Source organism: Cnephaeus nilssonii, assembly GCF_951640355.1.
Source record: "Cnephaeus nilssonii genome assembly, chromosome: 2".
NCBI lineage: Eukaryota > Metazoa > Chordata > Mammalia > Chiroptera > Vespertilionidae > Cnephaeus > Cnephaeus nilssonii.
The window spans coordinates 44,911,206-44,929,833 of record NC_137073.1 but is presented as its reverse complement, the minus strand read 5'-3'; the positions used below and the strand labels follow the sequence as shown (position 1 = coordinate 44,929,833).

The 18,628-nt window shown below is 44.3% G+C and overlaps 1 protein-coding gene across 3 annotated transcripts in view; it reads left to right on the top strand.

Annotated features, from left to right (window-relative positions):
* The first annotated feature begins 8,082 nt into the window (after positions 1-8,082).
* The window catches only part of DMXL1 (Dmx like 1), a 158,974-nt gene continuing 148,428 nt past the window's right edge, over positions 8,083-18,628 (top strand). For 2 of the 3 annotated variants that reach the window (XR_013812874.1, XM_079760045.1), the window contains exon 1: positions 8,083-8,721. Coding sequence is in view for 2 of the 3 variants with exons in the window: in XM_079760045.1 (XP_079616171.1) it covers positions 8,635-8,721 (87 nt within the window). In the remaining variant the exon portion in view is untranslated. The remainder of the gene's footprint in view (positions 8,722-18,628) is intronic. The other variant, XM_079760044.1, reaches the window with a different exon arrangement.

Genomic DNA, 18,628 nt, shown 5'->3' with positions numbered 1-18,628 from the left:
TTATAAAAAAGGGCCCTTTAAATGCTTAAAGGTAGAGAACCCTCCAGCTGAGCAAGTGTGAGCCAAGAGTATTTAATGGCAATCTTCAAATTTCAGAGGTATTGGGATTAATTTTTCTATAGTAACATTTTAAATCATATCTAGGATCCTGAATAATTTCTGAAATATCTATTAAACCCTACAACATTCCTGATTGATTCTGCTGTATAGTAAGCTTGCTGTAGGCAGTATAGGCAGGTTTCTGAGGCAGTTAATGTCTTAGTTGCAGAGACCCTCATATTATTTTTATGAGATAAGTTTGAAATACTTGTGTGAAATTCCAGCAACACAGTCCCCTTGATTCAGCCTTAGTTATGGATCAGGGACTCTCTTTACTTCTAACCTCCCTCATTTATTGGATGTTGGCAACGGGGACTGAAGCTTCTATTGGTGGGTCCTGCAGAAGAGGCCCTCGGAGGATAGGGATTTATATTGATGAGTTTAGGTGAGGGTGGCAGGGAGGAGGGTAATCACAAGGATGTCAGGGGATGAGAAAGAGGCATGATTACTTTTACATCTGAGGTGGCTTCAGATGGGCTTCTCTTTCCCCACTAGGATCTCAGAGTTTAGCCTGTTGCTTTCTGTTTACATTGTCACCACCCTTGAACCTTTAATAAAAGTCTCCCTTCCCCTTTAAGACTAGCACTGAAGAAAGCCTACCTTCTCTTTGGCCTGCCAGTCCCAGAAACTGCAGCACTTTGGTTTTCTAAGAGATTTTGCTGCTAGTAATAATGCAAAATATACAGAATTTTACTTTTAAAGAAAGACTTCCTTTTTTTTTAAAGCTACCCTTCCTCTTTTATTTCTTAGAAATAAAACTAAAGAAACCAAAAAAAAAAAATCTAAAGGAAAAATCACATAGCCTTTGAGCATTCAAAGGAAAGAATGATAAAATTCAGTTACATACAGTTCAGGGAATAATTAGATTCAAGAATTCCCTGAGATTTTTGTGTGTGTTAAGGGATGGATTTGTGTCCCTGGGCAGAAAAGTACAGGGAGGGAGAGATAAAAGGCAGGCATGTACAATTTATCTTCTCTTCAATTTCCTTGCCTTACTAATTTTGCCACAAGGTCAAGTTGCATAAGAAGTCAGGATTGGATTTAAAATTGGATAGGCCCTTGTTAAGAAGAGGTGATCTATGAGGAGCAGCAGCTTGGAGGCAAAGGAATTATGGCAATAATTGGGACAATTCTTTCAAGGAAATTTATATATACACTGAGTGGCCAGATTATTATGATCTCTGACCGCATAATAATCTGGCCACTCAATGTATATCCTATATATTAAAAGGCTAATATGCAAATTGTCCCCTTGACCAGGAGTTCGACCAGTTGGCAGGCCGGCCAACTGTGCACGTCCCCTCCCGCTGACCAGGCTGGCTGGATCCCACCCATGCATGAATTCATGCACGCGCGCGCGCGCGCGCACACACACACACACACACACACACACACACACACACTAGAGGCCTGGTGCATGAAACTTGTGCACGGGGGGGGCGGGGAGGGGGGAGTGTCCCTCAGCCCAGCCTGCACCCTCTCCAATCTGGGATCCCTCTCACAATCCAGGACTGCTGGCTCCCAACTGCTCGCCTGCCTGCCTTCCTGATTGCCTCTAACCGCTTCTGCCTGCCAGCCTGATCACCCCCTAACCATTCCCCTGCCAGCCTGATTGATGTCTAACTGCTCCCCTGCCAGCCTATTTGCCCCAAACTTCCCTCCTCTGCAGGACTGGTCACCCCTAACTGCCCTCCCCTGCAGGCTTGATCACCCCCAACTGCCCTCCCTTGCAGGCCTGGTCCCTCCCAACTGCCCTCCCCTGCTTGCCATCTTGTGGTGGCCATCTTGTGTCCACATGGGGGCAGCCATCTTTGACCACATGGGGGCAGCCATCTTGTGTGTTGGAGTGATGGTCAATTTGCATATTACTATTTTATTAGATAGGATAGAGGCCTGGTACATGGGTGGGGGCCAGCTGGTTTGCCCTGAAGGGTGTCCCGGATCAGGGTGGGGGTTCCCTTGGGGTGTGGGGCAGCCTGGGTGAGGGGCCTGTGGTGGTTTGCAGGCCGGCCACGCCCCCCCCCCCCTCCAGTGACCCAAGTGAAGGCCCTGGTATCTGGGATTTATTTATCTTCTATAATTGAAACTTTGTAGCCTGGAGCGGAGCTAAGCCTTCTGCTCGCTCCGTGGCGGCAGCCATTTCTGTTGGGATTTATTTATGTTCTATAATTGAAACTTTGTAGCCTTAAGCGGAGGCCTGGGCCACCCATGATGTGCGGAAAGCTTGTCTTCCTCCATCGCCAGGGAAACCCAAGCCTCCCTCCTGCTCTCTCCATGGCTGCAGCCATCTTGGTTGGGTTAATTTGCATACTCGCTCCTGATTGGCTTGGATGTGGCTTGTGGGTGTAGTGGAGTGATGGTTAATTTGCATATTACTCTTTTATTAGATAGGATACATATATACTGAGTGGCCAGATTATTATGCGTTCAGAGAGCATAATAATCTGGCCACTCAGTGTATACTAGAGGCCAAGTGCACAAAATTCATGCACGGGGAGGGGGGGGAGGTCCCTCAGCCCAACCTGTATCCTCTGCAATATGGGAACCCTGTGGGATTAGGCCCAAACTGGGAGTTGGACATACCTCTCGTAATCCAGGACCTCTGGCTCCTAACTGCTCACCTGCCTGCCTCCCCTAACAACTCTGCCTGCCTGCCTGATCCCTCTAACTGCCCTCCCCTGCTGGCCTGGTCACCCTTATTAACTTTTTTTTTAATCTTATCCCCTTCGCACACAATTGTATTTGACTTCCTTATTGGCTTCTCCCTCTCACACAATTTTTCTCTCTCCTTTATGTAACACTTTTTCCTACTGACTCATCATTTATAAACTTTTCTTTCCTCCTTATTTCCTACTTCTGTTCCATCAGCCTTCTTCCCATTTTTGTCCTACCCTCCCTCTCTCCCCACATTCCTTCTTTCCTTTATCTTTACCTCTGCCCTCCCTCTCCTTTCCCTTCCTTCCCACCTTAATTTTTTTTCTTCACTTTTTCCCTCAGACCTGCTTTGCTCCCTTCCATTTCTTCCTTCTTCCCATTCTCCTTTTAAGCTCTACCAGCTCCCCTTTAAAACTTTTCTTCCCTCCCTCCCTCTTTCTTTCTTTCTTCTTTCTTTCTTTCTTTCTTTCTTCTTTCTTTCTTTCTTTCTTTCTTTCTTTCTTTCTCTTTCTTTCTTTCTTTCTTTCTTTTCTTTCTTTCTTTCTTTCTTTCTTTCTTTCTTTCTTTCTTTCTTTCTTTCTTTTCTTTCTTCCTTCCTTCCTTCCTTTCTTTCTTTCTTTCTTTCTTTCTTTCTTTCTTTCTTTCTTTCTCATACTCCCTTTCCCATACTTTCTTCTCTACTTACTTCCACTGTTTTAATATCTATCTACCTGCCTAATTATTCACTATCATTTATCTTTTTTCTTTTCTGACTCCTACTTTTAAGATCTGTCCCCAGTACACAACTATACTTGATTTTCATTACAGCTCCTATAGTTCACTCATACATCCTCTTTTCTTCTTTAACTCTGCTGTCTACTAACTCCTTTATAAAGTTCTTCCCTCCCTCTTTCTTTCTTCCCCATCCTCCCCCCTCCCCCCTCACTCTTCTACTCTTTTTACAGCCTAATTAAAAATTCTATGCTTTCGTCCTGTCTTAGTACTGACTGCTTTCCTCTCTGGGACCTGTAGCCGCCTCTGTTTGGGCACTCAGGCCCCTCTTGCACCAGCTTTGAGGGGCCAAGAGAAGATGCAGCTGTGTCTTGCCTATGGTGGCCTGAACCTCTCCCCACCAATTGGGGGAGGGTCCATCGCGGGGACTGCTGCGTTATTTTTCTCCTATTGCATGCCGAAGCGGGGGGAGGGGATGCAGAGGCCTTTCCCATGCCCCTGCATGCCAGCTCCCACACCTCGAGCTGCTCTCCATTCGCTCCTGTCCTGAATTCGCAGGCTGTGTCGGGACCCAGCTTGTCCTTGGGGGACGTTCTGCTCAGGATGCGAGCCCCTGTCCGGGTTGGACCAGGCAGATGAATGGATGGACGGCTGGAGAAAGCCACAGCGGCTTCCCTGTGGTGTGAGGGTCGCTTGTGGTCTCCATAGTGGCGGGGCTGGGTCCGTGCGGCAGGAGGAGGTTTCGAGTTTGTGTGCTTGGGAGGATTGACTGGCGTCCTAGGTATCGTGGGGCCACTCTGAGTGTCTGTGGCAGTGGGATCCCCGCGTTGTTCACCTGGTGGCCCATCCAGGTCTGGTGCTTATGTAATCATTAACATGAAATGTTTTTCTAATTAAGCTGTCATGCAGTAGAACAACAATACTGCATAGCAAAGACTTGCACTGCTCATAGAGCAGTAGAGGATCCTTCATGCAGGTCAGGAATCAGCAAACTTTTCTTCAAAGGGCCAAAGAGTAAATACTTTTGGCTTTTCAGGCTATATGGTCTCTGTTGAAAATACTCGGTTCTGCTAATACAGTGTGAAAGCAGCCATAGACACTATGCATGTCTGTGTTCCAATAAAATTTTATTAATAGGCATGTGAATTTCATATAATTTTCATGTATCTTGAAATATTATTCTTCTACTAGAGGCCCAGTGCATGATTGAATCATGCACGTGTGGGTCCCCTACACGCTTTCGATCGCGGGGGAGCTGGGTGCCTGTCTGCTGGTGCAACTGGCCTTTCAGAAGCCTCTGCCGCTCTGGAGGCTTCCGAAAGGCCTGGTGCCGGAGCAGACAGGCACCCAGCTGCCCCGCTTTTGATGGTCCGTGGCGGGATGTGAGCTCGCTGCCCCAGAGGCCCCTTCTGTTCCGCAGCACAGCCATGGCGCAGATGCTGAGCTTGCGCTGCCACTGGCGACGCGAGCTCAGCGTCCCACTGGCCCAATCGGCTACCCCAGCCACCCCGAGTTCCGCCCCCTGCGCCTCCCGCTGGCCCAATCGTGGGCGTAGCGGAGTGATGGTAATTTACATATTACCATTTTAATAGGTAGGATTAGAGGCCCAGTGCAAGAAATTTGTGCATGGGGCAGGGGGGGTCCCTAAGCCTGGCATGCACCCTCTCCAATCTGGGACCGCTCAGGGGATGTTCCACTGCTGGTTTAGGCATGAACCCACAGGGATCAGGCCTAAACTGGCAGTGGGACATCCCTCTCACAATCCAAGACCGCTGGCTCCTAACCGCTTCTGCCTGCTGGCCCAATCACCCCCAACTGCCCTCCTCTGCCAGCCTGATCGCCCACAACTGTCCTCCCCGGCCACAACCTGCCTCCTCTGCCAGGCCCCGCCTCTGCTGTGCACGTGGCCATCTTGTGGCAGCCATCTTGTGGAGGCCATCTTGTGGCGGTCATCTTGTGATGACGTTGCACGTGAGGGCGTGACTCCACCTAGGCTTTTATTAGTATACATTGATATTTTTCAAACATTTAAAAATGTAAAAACCATTCTTAGCTCAAAGGCTGTATAAAACTAGACAGTAGGCTGGAGTTGCAGTGGAAGAAATAGATAAGTTATAGCATTTAGTTGTTTCATTGAAATAGTTAATTCTGCTATATATCAAAGATAGATGGTTTAATGGGAAATTTAATAAAGTAGTAGAGTATTTCTGATAAATAAGAGGTGTCAAAATTCATGACAGAGACTTTAACTAAAACAAGAATCAGGAGGGCCTGTGGAAAGAGTTCTCACACCCTTCATCCCTATGGAAAGCCCTGTGGGAAGAAACCAATGTTTACAACAGAGCTCTATGGTTACAACAGCCCCTCCCCTTAACTTCTTTTTCCCTTCTGATAAGAACTTCCTTCTTGCTCTCTTTTGTGTGACCCACCAAGGCTGTATGTACTGGATTGTAATCCTTTCTTTTTCCTGAATAAATTATTTTTGCCAGTGGAATTTGTAGTCAACTCTTTGTTGACAGTAGACACAGGCAAAAGAATATTGCTTTAAAAAATGTCCTTGCTTTCCATTAGCTTTTGTAGTTTCATAATTTTAGGTACAGACTGGCATGGCCTCAAGAGCATTTGAGGCACTCTTAAACATCCCCAGAAAGTTTGATTCAGACTGGCGTTTGACACTATTTGGAAAACCTTAGAAAGAGTAAGTATATCTCAAAACGTTAGGTTTATATAAGAGTAATACTCATAAAGTAGCTAACACTCATTGACTTCTGACAATGTACTAAACACTGTTCTCATTTATTCCTCATAATTATATTTTAAAAATTTACTACTATCCTCACTTTATAGATAAGATAAGTAAATCACAGAGAGATTAAATAATTTGTCTGAGTAGTTAGGCCAGGATTCAAAGTCAGGTACCCTATCTTGAGGCTAAAGGAATTTAATAAAAACTAACAGATGTACAGAGTGCAGGAGTGTAAAAGACAATCAAAATGTTGTTGACAATCAGGTTAAACTTGTTAATTTTACAGATAAGGAAAATGAGTCTTAAAACTAACAAGACTTTCCAAGGTCACACAGAAAGATCAGAGGTAGATCTGAGATTTCCTAACTACTAGGTCATGTAGTTTCTTTTATTCTGCTATATACTGCATGCCTTTCAAAGCCAAAAACTGGGCAGAATGGAATGAGTAAAAAGCTTCAGAGCCAGACACAAAATTTATGTAGGCCATAAAAAATTCTTGATTTAGGGACTAAAATAAATACAATTTGGTTCAATAATTAAAATACAAATTAAACTGTAAGCATGTTTGAACTCAATAGTTTTTCTTAAATGACAAATTAAGTTTTAAGTGCCTCATTTTTATGAAGAGACTGGGATAAATAATGGGATTCACTTACATCTTTCAAATTAAAAAAGGGAGATGGCTGTTAAACTTTTTTTTTTTTTTTAAGAGAGTGAAAGGGAAGAGGACAGAGAGACACATTGATTAGTTGCTTCCCACTTGAGCCCCAACTAGGGCTGGGGATTGAACCAGCAACCGAGGTATGTGCTCTTGACCAGAATCAAAGGTGGGACCCTTCAATCTGCAGGCTGACGCTCTATCCACTGAAGCAAACCGGCTAGGGCAGACTCGTTTTTTAAGTAACTTTTTACTTCAAAACAAAGTAAGTGTACATTGCGAAAAACTTAAGTAAAGCAAAATAAAATAGAATTAGTAGTACTCCTTCCATCTAAGTATCAGTATTGCGTTTTTTTCCCCACGACAGTGTATAAAACTAAACTGAGTAATTTTTAAAAACTACTCTTTAGGCGGAGAGTTCCTGTTCACATTCATTCGTTTTAACACTTACAGAACTGCAGTTTATAAATTGGAACTGGCACTGTGCTAGAAGATACTTGAGGATGCCGAGGCAAGCAGGACACAGTCTGTCCCTAGGAGACTCACAGTATATGAGAGGAGACATATAAACAAATGTTTGTCAACAATAACACAAAACTTGTGTCAAAATACAAGGAGAGTTGGAATATCACAGTTGTTAACTATGATACCAATCATTTTGGAATTCTTAGGTTTTTCCAAAACATTGGGCTGGCGCAGAATTATTACAGACGCCTGTTTAAGGTGGACTTAGGTGAAAACATCCCAGTACTTGGCAAATGTTTAAACCTTTCACAATAATCCTGTTTGGCGAGTTGGAAATGCAGGCACTATTACGCTGCGACAGAGACGCTTCCAGAGTCACATTTAACTTGGGAGTTCTCAAGAGCCGCCCAGGGGAGCGGTGCTTCTTGGGACTTGTAGTCTCTATCGTGACCGAGGACTCTGCAACTCCATTTCTAATGCACTTCTCCCTTTTTAAACTTTCTGGCGCAACAGTCAGACTAAGCCCTCAGCTAAAGAATAACTTGAAAACTGTCACTTCGTTCTAGGCTCGTTATATTCCTACCAGGCTCCTTAGGTTCAACACTCAAATGGGCACAGTGACTCTCGAGCCTCCGAGAGATCGGTCGGTCCTCAGTGGTGGGCGGAGCCCTGGGTGTGTCCGCAGTGGTGGGCGGAGCCCTGGGTTGACTGGAGCTCGGGATTGGCCAGCACCTGACGAGAAGAGGCGTTTTCATATCCACTTGCTGGTCTGTATACTGTACTGTGGTAAAGAAGTGAGTCCTTTACCGCTGTCCTCCGATACGCCGCGGGAAATCTCGCGATATTTCGACCTAGCGACGCATCGTGAGCGGCCTAGGCCTACAGGGGTGGCGGACCCGGGAGCCGGGAAGGAACTGGTTAGGCAGGGAGGGCGAGCGGGTGCCGCCTACGCGACCACGCGAACCACGCACCCAGACCCCAGAAGTGTGTGGACAGGCGGCCTTCCTGGCCGGCGAGTCGCAGCCCCCGCGTCGACGCGCTTCACCTGGGCCTGCGCGGGCTGTGACAGGTGCGCGGACCAGCGCGGCGCTCCGCCCGCCCGGCCCGCCCGGCCCGCCCCCTCTAGACCTCGCCCGCCGGGCTCGGAATGAGCTGCGGGCCCCAGCTGCGCGGCTCCAGCTCCGGGCGCCCGTCGCCGCCTCTGAGCGGCCGCCGCCCCTGAGGGGAGCAGGGAGGGAAGCCGCCGCTGACCCCGGGCATGAGCCGGCCGCGGTGTCCGTGGCTGGACTAAGGCTCCGACATGAACCTGCACCAGGTGCTGACCGGGGCTGTGAACCCCGGCGACCACTGCTTCTCCGTGGGCAGCGTCGGCGACCAGCGCTTCACGGTGAGTAAGGGAGGCGCCCGCGTCGCCCGCCGTGGGTCCGCGTCCCGGAGTCCGCCGGTCTCGGCCTGGAATGACGGGCAGAGCCGAGAACGCGCCTCCTACCCCCCCTCCGGGGGGTCCCCAGGTCCTCTCGGGGGTCCCCGGCCCCAGGCCCGGGCGCACCTGGCCTGGAGAGGGAAGGAGGTAAAAACCTGTCTGTCGGTCCTCAGGTGCTTACTGTGCGGAGCCTGCGCTCCGGAGGATGTTCTGTAGGGTTTTTTAGGTGTTTAGTCTGACGTCCTTGGGCTGGGGTGGTTTGGCAGAGTCGTTTAAACAAAAATTGTGTAATGTTGTATGTGTGTATGTGTGTGTGTGTGTGTGGGGGCTTTTTATTATCCTACTCCATAGGCTTAAAATGGTCAAGTTGAGAAATAGTTGGGATTGATTTCATTTCTTATTCTAAGTTAAGGTCAAGTAGCCTTGTAGTTAGAATGAGGGGGTGTCTGCAAATAGTTACTAATTGTTAACAGCTAGAGCTGGTTAAACATATAGTGAAAACAGTGCTTCTCACTTATTCTTCTGAGGTATCACTAGAAAGTAAAAAATATTTTGTATAAATAATTTACTCCTCACGCCCTTTGAATTCCCGTATGTGACAGTTTAGCAATCCTGGGAAACTTACTTAGTTTAGATTGTTGACATTGATTGCTAAAGGCTGTATTGCTGTTTTTCAGTAAAGCCCCTTTTTGCCGTGTAGCAGTAATCCAAGGTTAAGGTGTACTGAAAGTGATTTATTTTTCATTAGTCTTATCCAACTATTGGAAGTAAGAGGACTCCAAATTTCTGCCTACTTACTAGGAGTATAGTGGAAATTTCTGCCTTAATAATAGTTTTTGTAATAACTTCAAATTAAAAGTCAGTATTCACATGATACCCTATATCTAAACATATTTACAATGCTGATGATTTCTGCTACAACTTGTGTGACTGTGACTTAGTTGTGATTAGAAGTAAAACTAAAGTTTACATAAATAAGTGAAACAAAGTAAAGAGTTGATAAATATCCATGATTTCTTTCTATCTACTTTTGACCTTTTTTGTGGTCTTTGACAGTCAGAATAAATAATAGTCATTATTTTACATGGTGCAGGCATTTAATTCCTGAGTTGTGTTTTTACATCTGTGCCAACCAATACTTGGCTTTAAAATAGATTCTGTACCTCCCCTGTAGAATAACACATGCACACCTTAGCTTGCACTTGACCCTAGCATTTTTAGAGATTCTAGTTCTAAATGTTAACCCAGAATACTCAGAAGAGTGAGCTCTGAGGGTTTCAGTGAGCAACTGTAGTTGGACATTGCTCTCTGCTCTTGCTATGTAGAGGGAGAGAATAAACAGCATTTACTCAAGGAGGTTTTCCTAGCAGGAGATTATAGGATAGTAACATTGCATTCTCTGCTATCTCCTAAAGTTCTATGAGTGCTTCCTCCTATGAAAAGTCTAAGAACTTTTTCTAAGAAGGCATTAAGATTCTATGTAAGCACGCTTTAAGACTATATAATCGCCGGCCTGGCGTGGCTCAGTGGTTAAGTGCTTACCTTAGGAACCAGGAGGTCACGGTTCGATTTCCAGTCAGAGCACATGCCCGGGTTGTGGGCTTGATCCCCAGTAGGGGACATGCAGGAGGCAGCGAATCAATGATTCTCTCTCATCATTGATGTTTCTATCTCACTCCTTCTCCCTTCCCCTCTGAAATCAGTAAAACTATATTAAAAAAAAAAAAGAATCTATGTAATCTACTTCAAAGCATATACAATATGCTGGCTTATTTATATACCTAGATGATCCATCTAAAGTGTATATAAAACCTTGATGAATGCCCCCATGTTATTTTAAAGGAGAGGTAAGTGAGTGTGCCAAAGCCTATATAGTTATTCCACACCATCATGTAGCTTCTTGGTCCCGCCTGCTGCATTTTAAAGTCCATTTCCATAGAACAGGCTTTAATCTCCAGATCTCAGGAAACATTGCAATAAATACAGTAAAAATACCCCCTTTTTTTTTGTTGTTTAGTGTAAAGAGACACAGTTTTGGTGAAAGTTTAAGGATTACTAATCATCTGTTTCCTTTGCAGCCAATCTATCCCTGACTTTTTAACATTAAGTTGATAGTTTTGTTATAAACTAAATTTCTTGCCCTTGGTTTCCTGGATATTGTATATATCTTAAATTTACTTTTCTTGAAATCACTCATTTTTCTTTCATGTTAAAGCAGAATCTATTTATTGTTTACTCCTTGAATTTTATTTTTAATCTCTTTTGATTTGGAATTTTTTTTTTTTAAATAGGAAAATAGCAAACACTAATGGTTCATGGTATGTGCAGACTAAAAAAAATTCTCTAAGTTCTAGTTTTACTTGAGTTAAGGACATGAGATTTCCTCTTGCAGGCCCCCGTGAAGAATTTCTATTCCTCTTGGTATGGTATGCTTTCTCTGAAGACAGTACTGTGTTTGTAATTCCCTACTTTGAATGTTTGCAGATAACTCACATGTTCTTGTTTCAAAAGATTACAAGAGATGAGATCCTATTTTCACAATAAAGTGTGACAGGTTTTACTTGGTAAATTGAAATGAAATTGAATGCATGTTTTTTTGGAGTTTCTATTTTAAAATATACCACTATTAAATATAGTTAGTATATCCAAGAATTAGATACTTTTTTACTACTTAAACTGGCAACAAACTATTTTGACTTTGCTCTTAGTATGAAAGCTTCTAGTAGGCAGTGACCATATCTCATACTTTCAAAGCACTTTATTTGCACTTTCAGTGTATCATTAACCAGTGTTGCTTTGTGTATGTCTTCCATGGTTTCATTGTATCTAGAATAGGCATTGAAGTACTGATGAGACCTAATACTAGAGTCATTACCTGGATTTGACTTCCAGCCCAGTCTCTTATAGTTAGCTGTATATCCAGGGCAAGTTCTTTTACACTTTTTGAATTCCCCCCCCCCCCCACCCCATTTTGTAGTTTATTCATACTTACTAGTAGTGTTGAAACTGTTTTGAATGAAATGGAAAGATGGAGGTAATTTCCAAGATTGTCTTAATACTTTACTTTCTGTGTCTAGTATGGAATTTATATACCTTAGTTCTGAAAGTAAACATGTTATATAGGTCCAGGCTCCCTGTTGGATGAGAAAAACCAGTGTTCCCAGCCAAGGGGACTCAGATTCCAAGTCAAGAAACTGACTGCAACTGTCTGGCTGTTGGTAGAGAATTGAGGCTTAATTAGCATTCTCCTTTCTCAACTTTCTGTCATAGTAAGCATCCTTTAGTTTAACTTTTTCTTTTGTTGACTCTAGAGCAGAGATTTTAAACCTATTTCATCTCAGGGCACACATAAACTAATTAGTAAAATTTGGCAACACACCAAAAAATATATTTTTTGCCAGTCTAACAAAAAAAATAGATGTAATTTTGATTGCTTTACCAAAACAAAACAAAAAAATAATGCTAATTTTCTACCCATCTTCACCAAGGTGACTTTTTAAAGAACTAGGTGCTTATAATACTTGTATATAAGGATTTCTGGTACCAAGAATTAACCAATCAGACACAACCTTATTATGAGATGTGACCAATAAGATACAACTTTATTATATGACCTACATAAAGTATTTATGATTCAAGACAGGCATTCACACCTGTCTCTTGTTGTTGTGTTGGCTGTCATTTTTAAAAAAATATTCTTTATTGTTTAAAGTATTACATATGTCTCCTTTTCCCCCATTGACCTCTCCCCGGCCCTTCCCACCCTTCAGCACATGCCCTCACCCCCCTTGTATCTGTGTCCATTGGTTATGCTCATATGCATGCATATAAGTCCTTTGGTTGATCTCTTACTCCCCCCTCCCCCCACCTTCCTCTACCTTCCCTCTGAGGCTTGACGATCTGTTCGATGCTTCTCTGGCTCTGGATCTATTTTTGTTCATCAGTTTATGTTGTTCATTATATTCCACAAATGAGTGAGATCATGTGATATTTATCTTTCTCTGACTGGCTTATTTCGCTTTGCATAATGCTTTCCAGGTCCATCCATGCTGTTGCGAATGGTAAGAGTTCCTTCTTTTTTACAGCAGCTTAGTATTCCATTGTGTAGATGTACCACAGTTTTTTAATCCACTCATCTGTTGATGGGCACTTAGGCTGTTCCCAAATCTTAGCTATTGTAAATTGTGCTGCTATGAACATAGGGGTGCATATATCCTTTCTGATTTCTTGGGATATATTTCTAGAAGTGGGATCCTGGTCAAATGGGAGTTCCATTTTTAATTTTTTGAGGAAACTCCATACTGTTTTCCACAGTGGCTGCACCAGTCTGCATTCCCACCAGATGTCATTTTTTTATTTGACAACCTAAGGAAAAGAGGCTTACGCAGCACACCAGTTTAAAATCACTGCTCTAGAGAATCCTTTAGGGTGGGAGAATGGAAAGATTCTTTTTTGGAGGGGCTATGTGTGTCTTTGTATGTGGAGAAGATACAGGAGGGGAAAGTTTGACATGTTTGCACCTGGAGAAAGATTTTTGTGGTACTCATGCCATTGTGAGTTCTAAATTAGACTTTGTTTTAAAATTTGGGCCTGTTTTCAAATACTATGTTTTAAATAGTATTTAAGTGCCTTTAAGATTATTGAAATAATACTAATTCTTAACATTGTTTTTAAAAGCGAGAACAATGTTAATTACAACATACCAAAAGTAAGTCATTTAACCAGAAGATATACCAGGAAGAAATTCTTTGGGATTGTTTTGGTGAAAACAAAACAGTAAACACAGGAAATCTAAGTGTTTTACAGGATTTGCAAGAATTATAGGGTTTCCAAATTAAAATACCGATTGTTACAGCCTTGGATAATTTTTGAAATTTAGAATATTTAGAATATTATAGTAGGTTGTCTGCCAAAATTTAAAGTTAAAAATCAGCTTTTCATTATATGTTTGATAGCAGACATGAACTCATGTGTGCCATTTTGTTTAATCTCAAAGAGAGTAAACCTAATGTCATTTGTGCCTAATAAAGATTTTCATTTGTCAATTTAATTTTTATTTTAGTCATATATTGTTTTGATTACAATCAGAAACAGGTAGAGTACCAATTTAGTATATGCATATTAATTTTGAAGAGCAAGTAGCATGACAGTTTGTTTGATAAAGCAGTATTGCTTCTATGGTTTTGATAGCCTTTCAGAATATAATCAGGGCACTTTGAAATGAATTTTTGAGAATAATTTGTTAGAAAAATCTGTAAAACTCATTTTAAATTTTATTCTAGAAATATTATGTGTTGTGTTACATCTTAAGTTTTTATTTAAAATCAGGTAGATGGATTATTAAAGAATTTAGTGGCAGAGAACCAAGATAGCAGCATAGGTAAATGTTGGTGCTAGCGACCGCCCACATCCACATCCAAATCACAACTAAAATACAGAACAACCATCATTCAGAACCTCCTGAAGTCTGGCTGAATGGAAGTCAGACAAGTAGAGCAATAAAGGAGAAAGTACTTTGAAACTGGTAGGAGGGGTGGAGGTGAGGAACGGGCTCGTCCAACACCCACGTGTGGTGTTTGTTTTTTTAATTGAGAGGGATATTTTTGCTGTGGAGGTCTCCCCTGAGAAGCAGGGGGTCCCAGCCCCACACCAGACCCCCAGCCTATGGTTCCAGAGCTTGGAAGAGAAGTCCCTGTAACTTCGGGCTATAAAAACCAGTGGGGATTTTGACTGAGTGACATGGAGGCTGCTGGAGACCCAGGCATTTCCTCTTAAAGGGCCAGTGCATGAACATGGTCCTGCTTCTTCTGAGCTTCAACGCTGGGCACTGGGTGGCAGCTTTGGGGAATCCAGGAAGATACGGGGAGGAACTGGATTGTATGGCATCGGGATAGGAACTCAGGGACGGCTTTCTCCCAGATAGGAGTGCTCCCAGGGATCATTGTTCCTGTGCAGGGACCACCCCTGTTGCAGAGCTAACTGGCAGCCATATCTGAGTTTCCACCAGCATGGCCCTGGTCATTCCCTGAGACCTTGCTCTGTCCAATTTGCATCCTCAATCTATTTGCAACAGCTTTTCCATATGAATATCAGGCTCAGGCTTCAGACTTTCCTAAAATCTCTCAAACAAGCTACAGTTGGTGACAGTATACCCCAAACCTATCAACAAAAGGCCCAAGACCGGGCACTAGCACCAGCCTGCCTTGCTTCACAGCTGGGTCTCACCTGGGCACTTCCAAACCTAATACAAGTAGCAACTACCTGCAGATCTCTCTATAGCTTCTTCCAGGAGGCCCTAAAGCCAGTGCACCCAGTGGACAGTCTGGTATGAATACCAGACTGCAAACTCTACACATCCACAAGCGACACACTCAAGGGGAGACTCAGTGAGCACCAAAGTCCCACTAAAGCAAGTCCTGGTCCATAGGGGTGTCTCCTGCACAGCAGCTCTTCCACTGAAGTTTTAGCTGGTCCTCACAGCCAATAGACCTGGAGGTCAATTCCTTCCAGTGGCACTAACAGCTAGCAAGACTCAACTATAAGACTGCACACAGCCCACACAGGGGTGCACCTAGAGTACCCAGCTCAGGTGACTGGGGAGGCTGAGCTACTGGGCCCAACAGGACACCTACTACACAAGGCCACTCTTACATTCCAGGAGACATAGCAGCTTTATCTAATACATATAAACAGACACAGTAAAGCAACCAAAATGTGGAGACAGAGAAGCATGTCACAAATGAAAGAAATGGAAGCAAGCACACTACTGGATACAGAGTTCAAAACAATGGTTATAAGGTTGCTCAAGGGACTTAGTGAGACATTCAAGGATCTTAGTGAGAAAGTCAGACATGAAAAAAGACCAATCAGAAATTAAGCATACACTACCTGAAATAAAGAATAATTTATAGGGATTCAATAGTAGAGTAGAATATGCCAAGAATATATATATATATATATATATATAAATAAAAAGATGTAATATGCAAATTAGGCCAGGACACCGTAATGGGTCATGAATGGACAGGAGGAGGTTGCATTGCGTGCGCAGGTGAGGCCTGGAGCGTAGACAGAGACAGAGACCAGGAGGCCTTCCCGAGCTGGCACGGCGGCTTGGGCGGCCCTTGAGTGGACACAGGCAGGGGGGCCGGGGGATGTTGCAAGTCAGGTGCGGGTCCTGGCCCCCCGTGGTGCCGGTCTGGCCTGACACAGCGGCTGGTGCTGCGCAAGTCAGTTGCGGGTCCCGGCCGCCCGTGGCACCTGTCTGGCCTGACTCCCTCAGCGGCCGGTGCTGCGCAAGTCAGGCCCGGGTCCCGGCCACCCGCGGCACCAGAGAAGCAGGGTTTCAGGTAAGGGGATGCAGCATTCCACTGCTATCTTGAGTTTGTGGTTTTCAAGGAAACAGCCAGAAGGGATGATAAACCCTCCGAAAACGGCCAACAGCTCAGCCGGCACCTATCTAAGCAGGGGCTTCATTTAAATTGAGCCTTTCCCACAGTGAATGCCCCCAACCTCCCTGGATCAGGCAGGTTCCTGTGGAGTGCAATCTCCATGCAATACGGGCCCCAGTTTTGTTCAGGCGATCTCATGCACATTAGCTTGGGGCAGCAGGGAAGGAAGGGAAAAGGCATCAATGGCATCACGACCACAACCGGTCACCAGGAGGTGCATGGAGCACCTCTCGGCCTGGTGCCCCGTGGGGTGCCTCCTTGCACGGTGGGAGGCGGGGCGCCTCCTTGTGTAATTTTAATTGCGTGCTGAGCCTCTAGTTAAATCAATAATTTGGAATATGAGGAAGCAAAAAATACCCAGTCAGAAGAGCAAAAAGAAAAAAAGAATAAAAAAATATGAAGACAGTGTAAGGAGCCTCTGGGACAACTTCAAGCATACCAACATTCGCATTATGGCGGTTCCAGAAGGAGAAGAGAGAATGCAAGAAAAAAAATGACAGAAAACTTCTCATACCTGTTGAAAGAAATAGACTTACAAGTCCGGGAAGTGCAGAAAGTCCCAAACAAGAGGAACCCCAAAAGACCCACACCAAGAAACATCATAATTAAAATGCCAAGGATTCAAGACAAAGAGAGAATCTTAAGAGCTACAAGAGAAAAGCAATTATCTACAAGAGAGTGCCCATATGACTGTCAGCTGATTTTTCAACAGAAACTTTGCAGGCCAGAATGAAGTGGCAAGAAATATTCAAAGTGATGAATAGCAAGAACATACAACCAAGATTACTCTACCAAGCAAAGCTATCATTTAGAATTGAAGGTCAGATAAAGAGCTTCATAGGTAGAAAAAGCTAAAGGAATTTATCATCACCAAACCAGTATTACATGAAATATTGAAGGATATTCCTTAAGAAGAGTATGATGATGAAGAAGAAGATTAAGATAAAAAATTGAACAATAAGATAGCAATAAATACATATCTATCAACAATTGGCCTAACCTGCGTGGCTCAGTGGTTGAGCATCGACCTCTGAACCAGGAGGTTAGAGTTGAATTCCTAGTCAGGGCACATGCCCAAGTTGCGGGCTTGATCCCCAGTCTGGGACGTGCAGGAGGCAGCCGATCAGTGATTCTTTCTCATTGATGTTTCTATCTCTCCCTCCCTCTCTGAAATCAATAAAGGTATACTAAAAAACAACAACAAAAAAAAACACACCAAAAAAATAGTTGAATCTAAAAATCAAAATAAATGAACAAGAAATCTAATGAACAAAATAAACTGATGAATAAAATAGAACCGGAGGCATGGAAATGTGGAATAGACTGATGAATCTCAGAGGGAATAGGGGAGGGTGGTGGGAGGAGATGAACCAAAAGATCTTATATGCATACTAGAGACCTGGTGTATGAAATTCGTGCATGGGGGGGGGGGTGTCCCTTCAGCCCATCCTGCACCCTCCCCCCAATCTGGGACCCCTTGGGGGATGTCCAACTGCCGCGTTTAGGATCGGGCCTAAACCAGCAGTTGGACATCCCTCTCACAATCTGGGACCACTGACTCCTAACTGCTCACTTGCCTGCCTGCCTGATCGCAACTAACTGCCCCCCTGACAGGCATAGTCGCCCCCAACTGCCCTCCACCCTGCCGGCCTGGTTGCCCCAACTGCCCCCTCATCGGCCTGGTCGCCCCTTAGTGCCCCCCCCCCTCCGCCCGCCATCCTGGTCGCCTTACTGCAGCCCCTGCCGGCATGGTCACCCCTCACTGCCCCCCCCCCCCGCACCGTTCTGATTGCCCCCAACTGCCCCCCTGCGGGCCTGGTAGTCCCACACAGCCTGCTGCTCAGTTATTTGGTCACCCCTCACTAACCCCCCTGCTGGCCTGGTCGCCCCACACAGCCTGTTAGGTTGTCCGTTTGGTTGTTTCAGATGTGATGGTCTCTTAGCCTTTTATATATATAGATATGCATTACCTATGGACACAGACAATAGAGTAGTAAAGGCCTGAGTGGGGTGGAACTGAGTGGAAGGGGCAGGTGGGAAAAGAAGGAGACATCTGTAATACTCCAACAATAAAGATTAAAAATAAAAGAATTTAGTGGGGGGATAGGGTAATCATGCACAGCCCATTTTAATTTATTTTTTTACTTTTTAAAAATATATTTTTTATTGACTTCAGAGAGGAAGGGAGAGGGAGAGAGAGATAGAAACATAAATGGTGAGAGAGAATCATTGATTGGCTGCCTCCTGCACGCCCCCTACTGGGGATCGAGCCAGCAACTTGGCCATGTGCCCTTGACTGAATCGAACCCGGGACCCTTCAGTCCGCAGGCTGACACTCTATCCACTGAGCGAAACCGACTAGGGCCCCATTTTAAATTATAAGTTGTTTTCCCCTATTGTGTATATGTGTACTTTTTTAT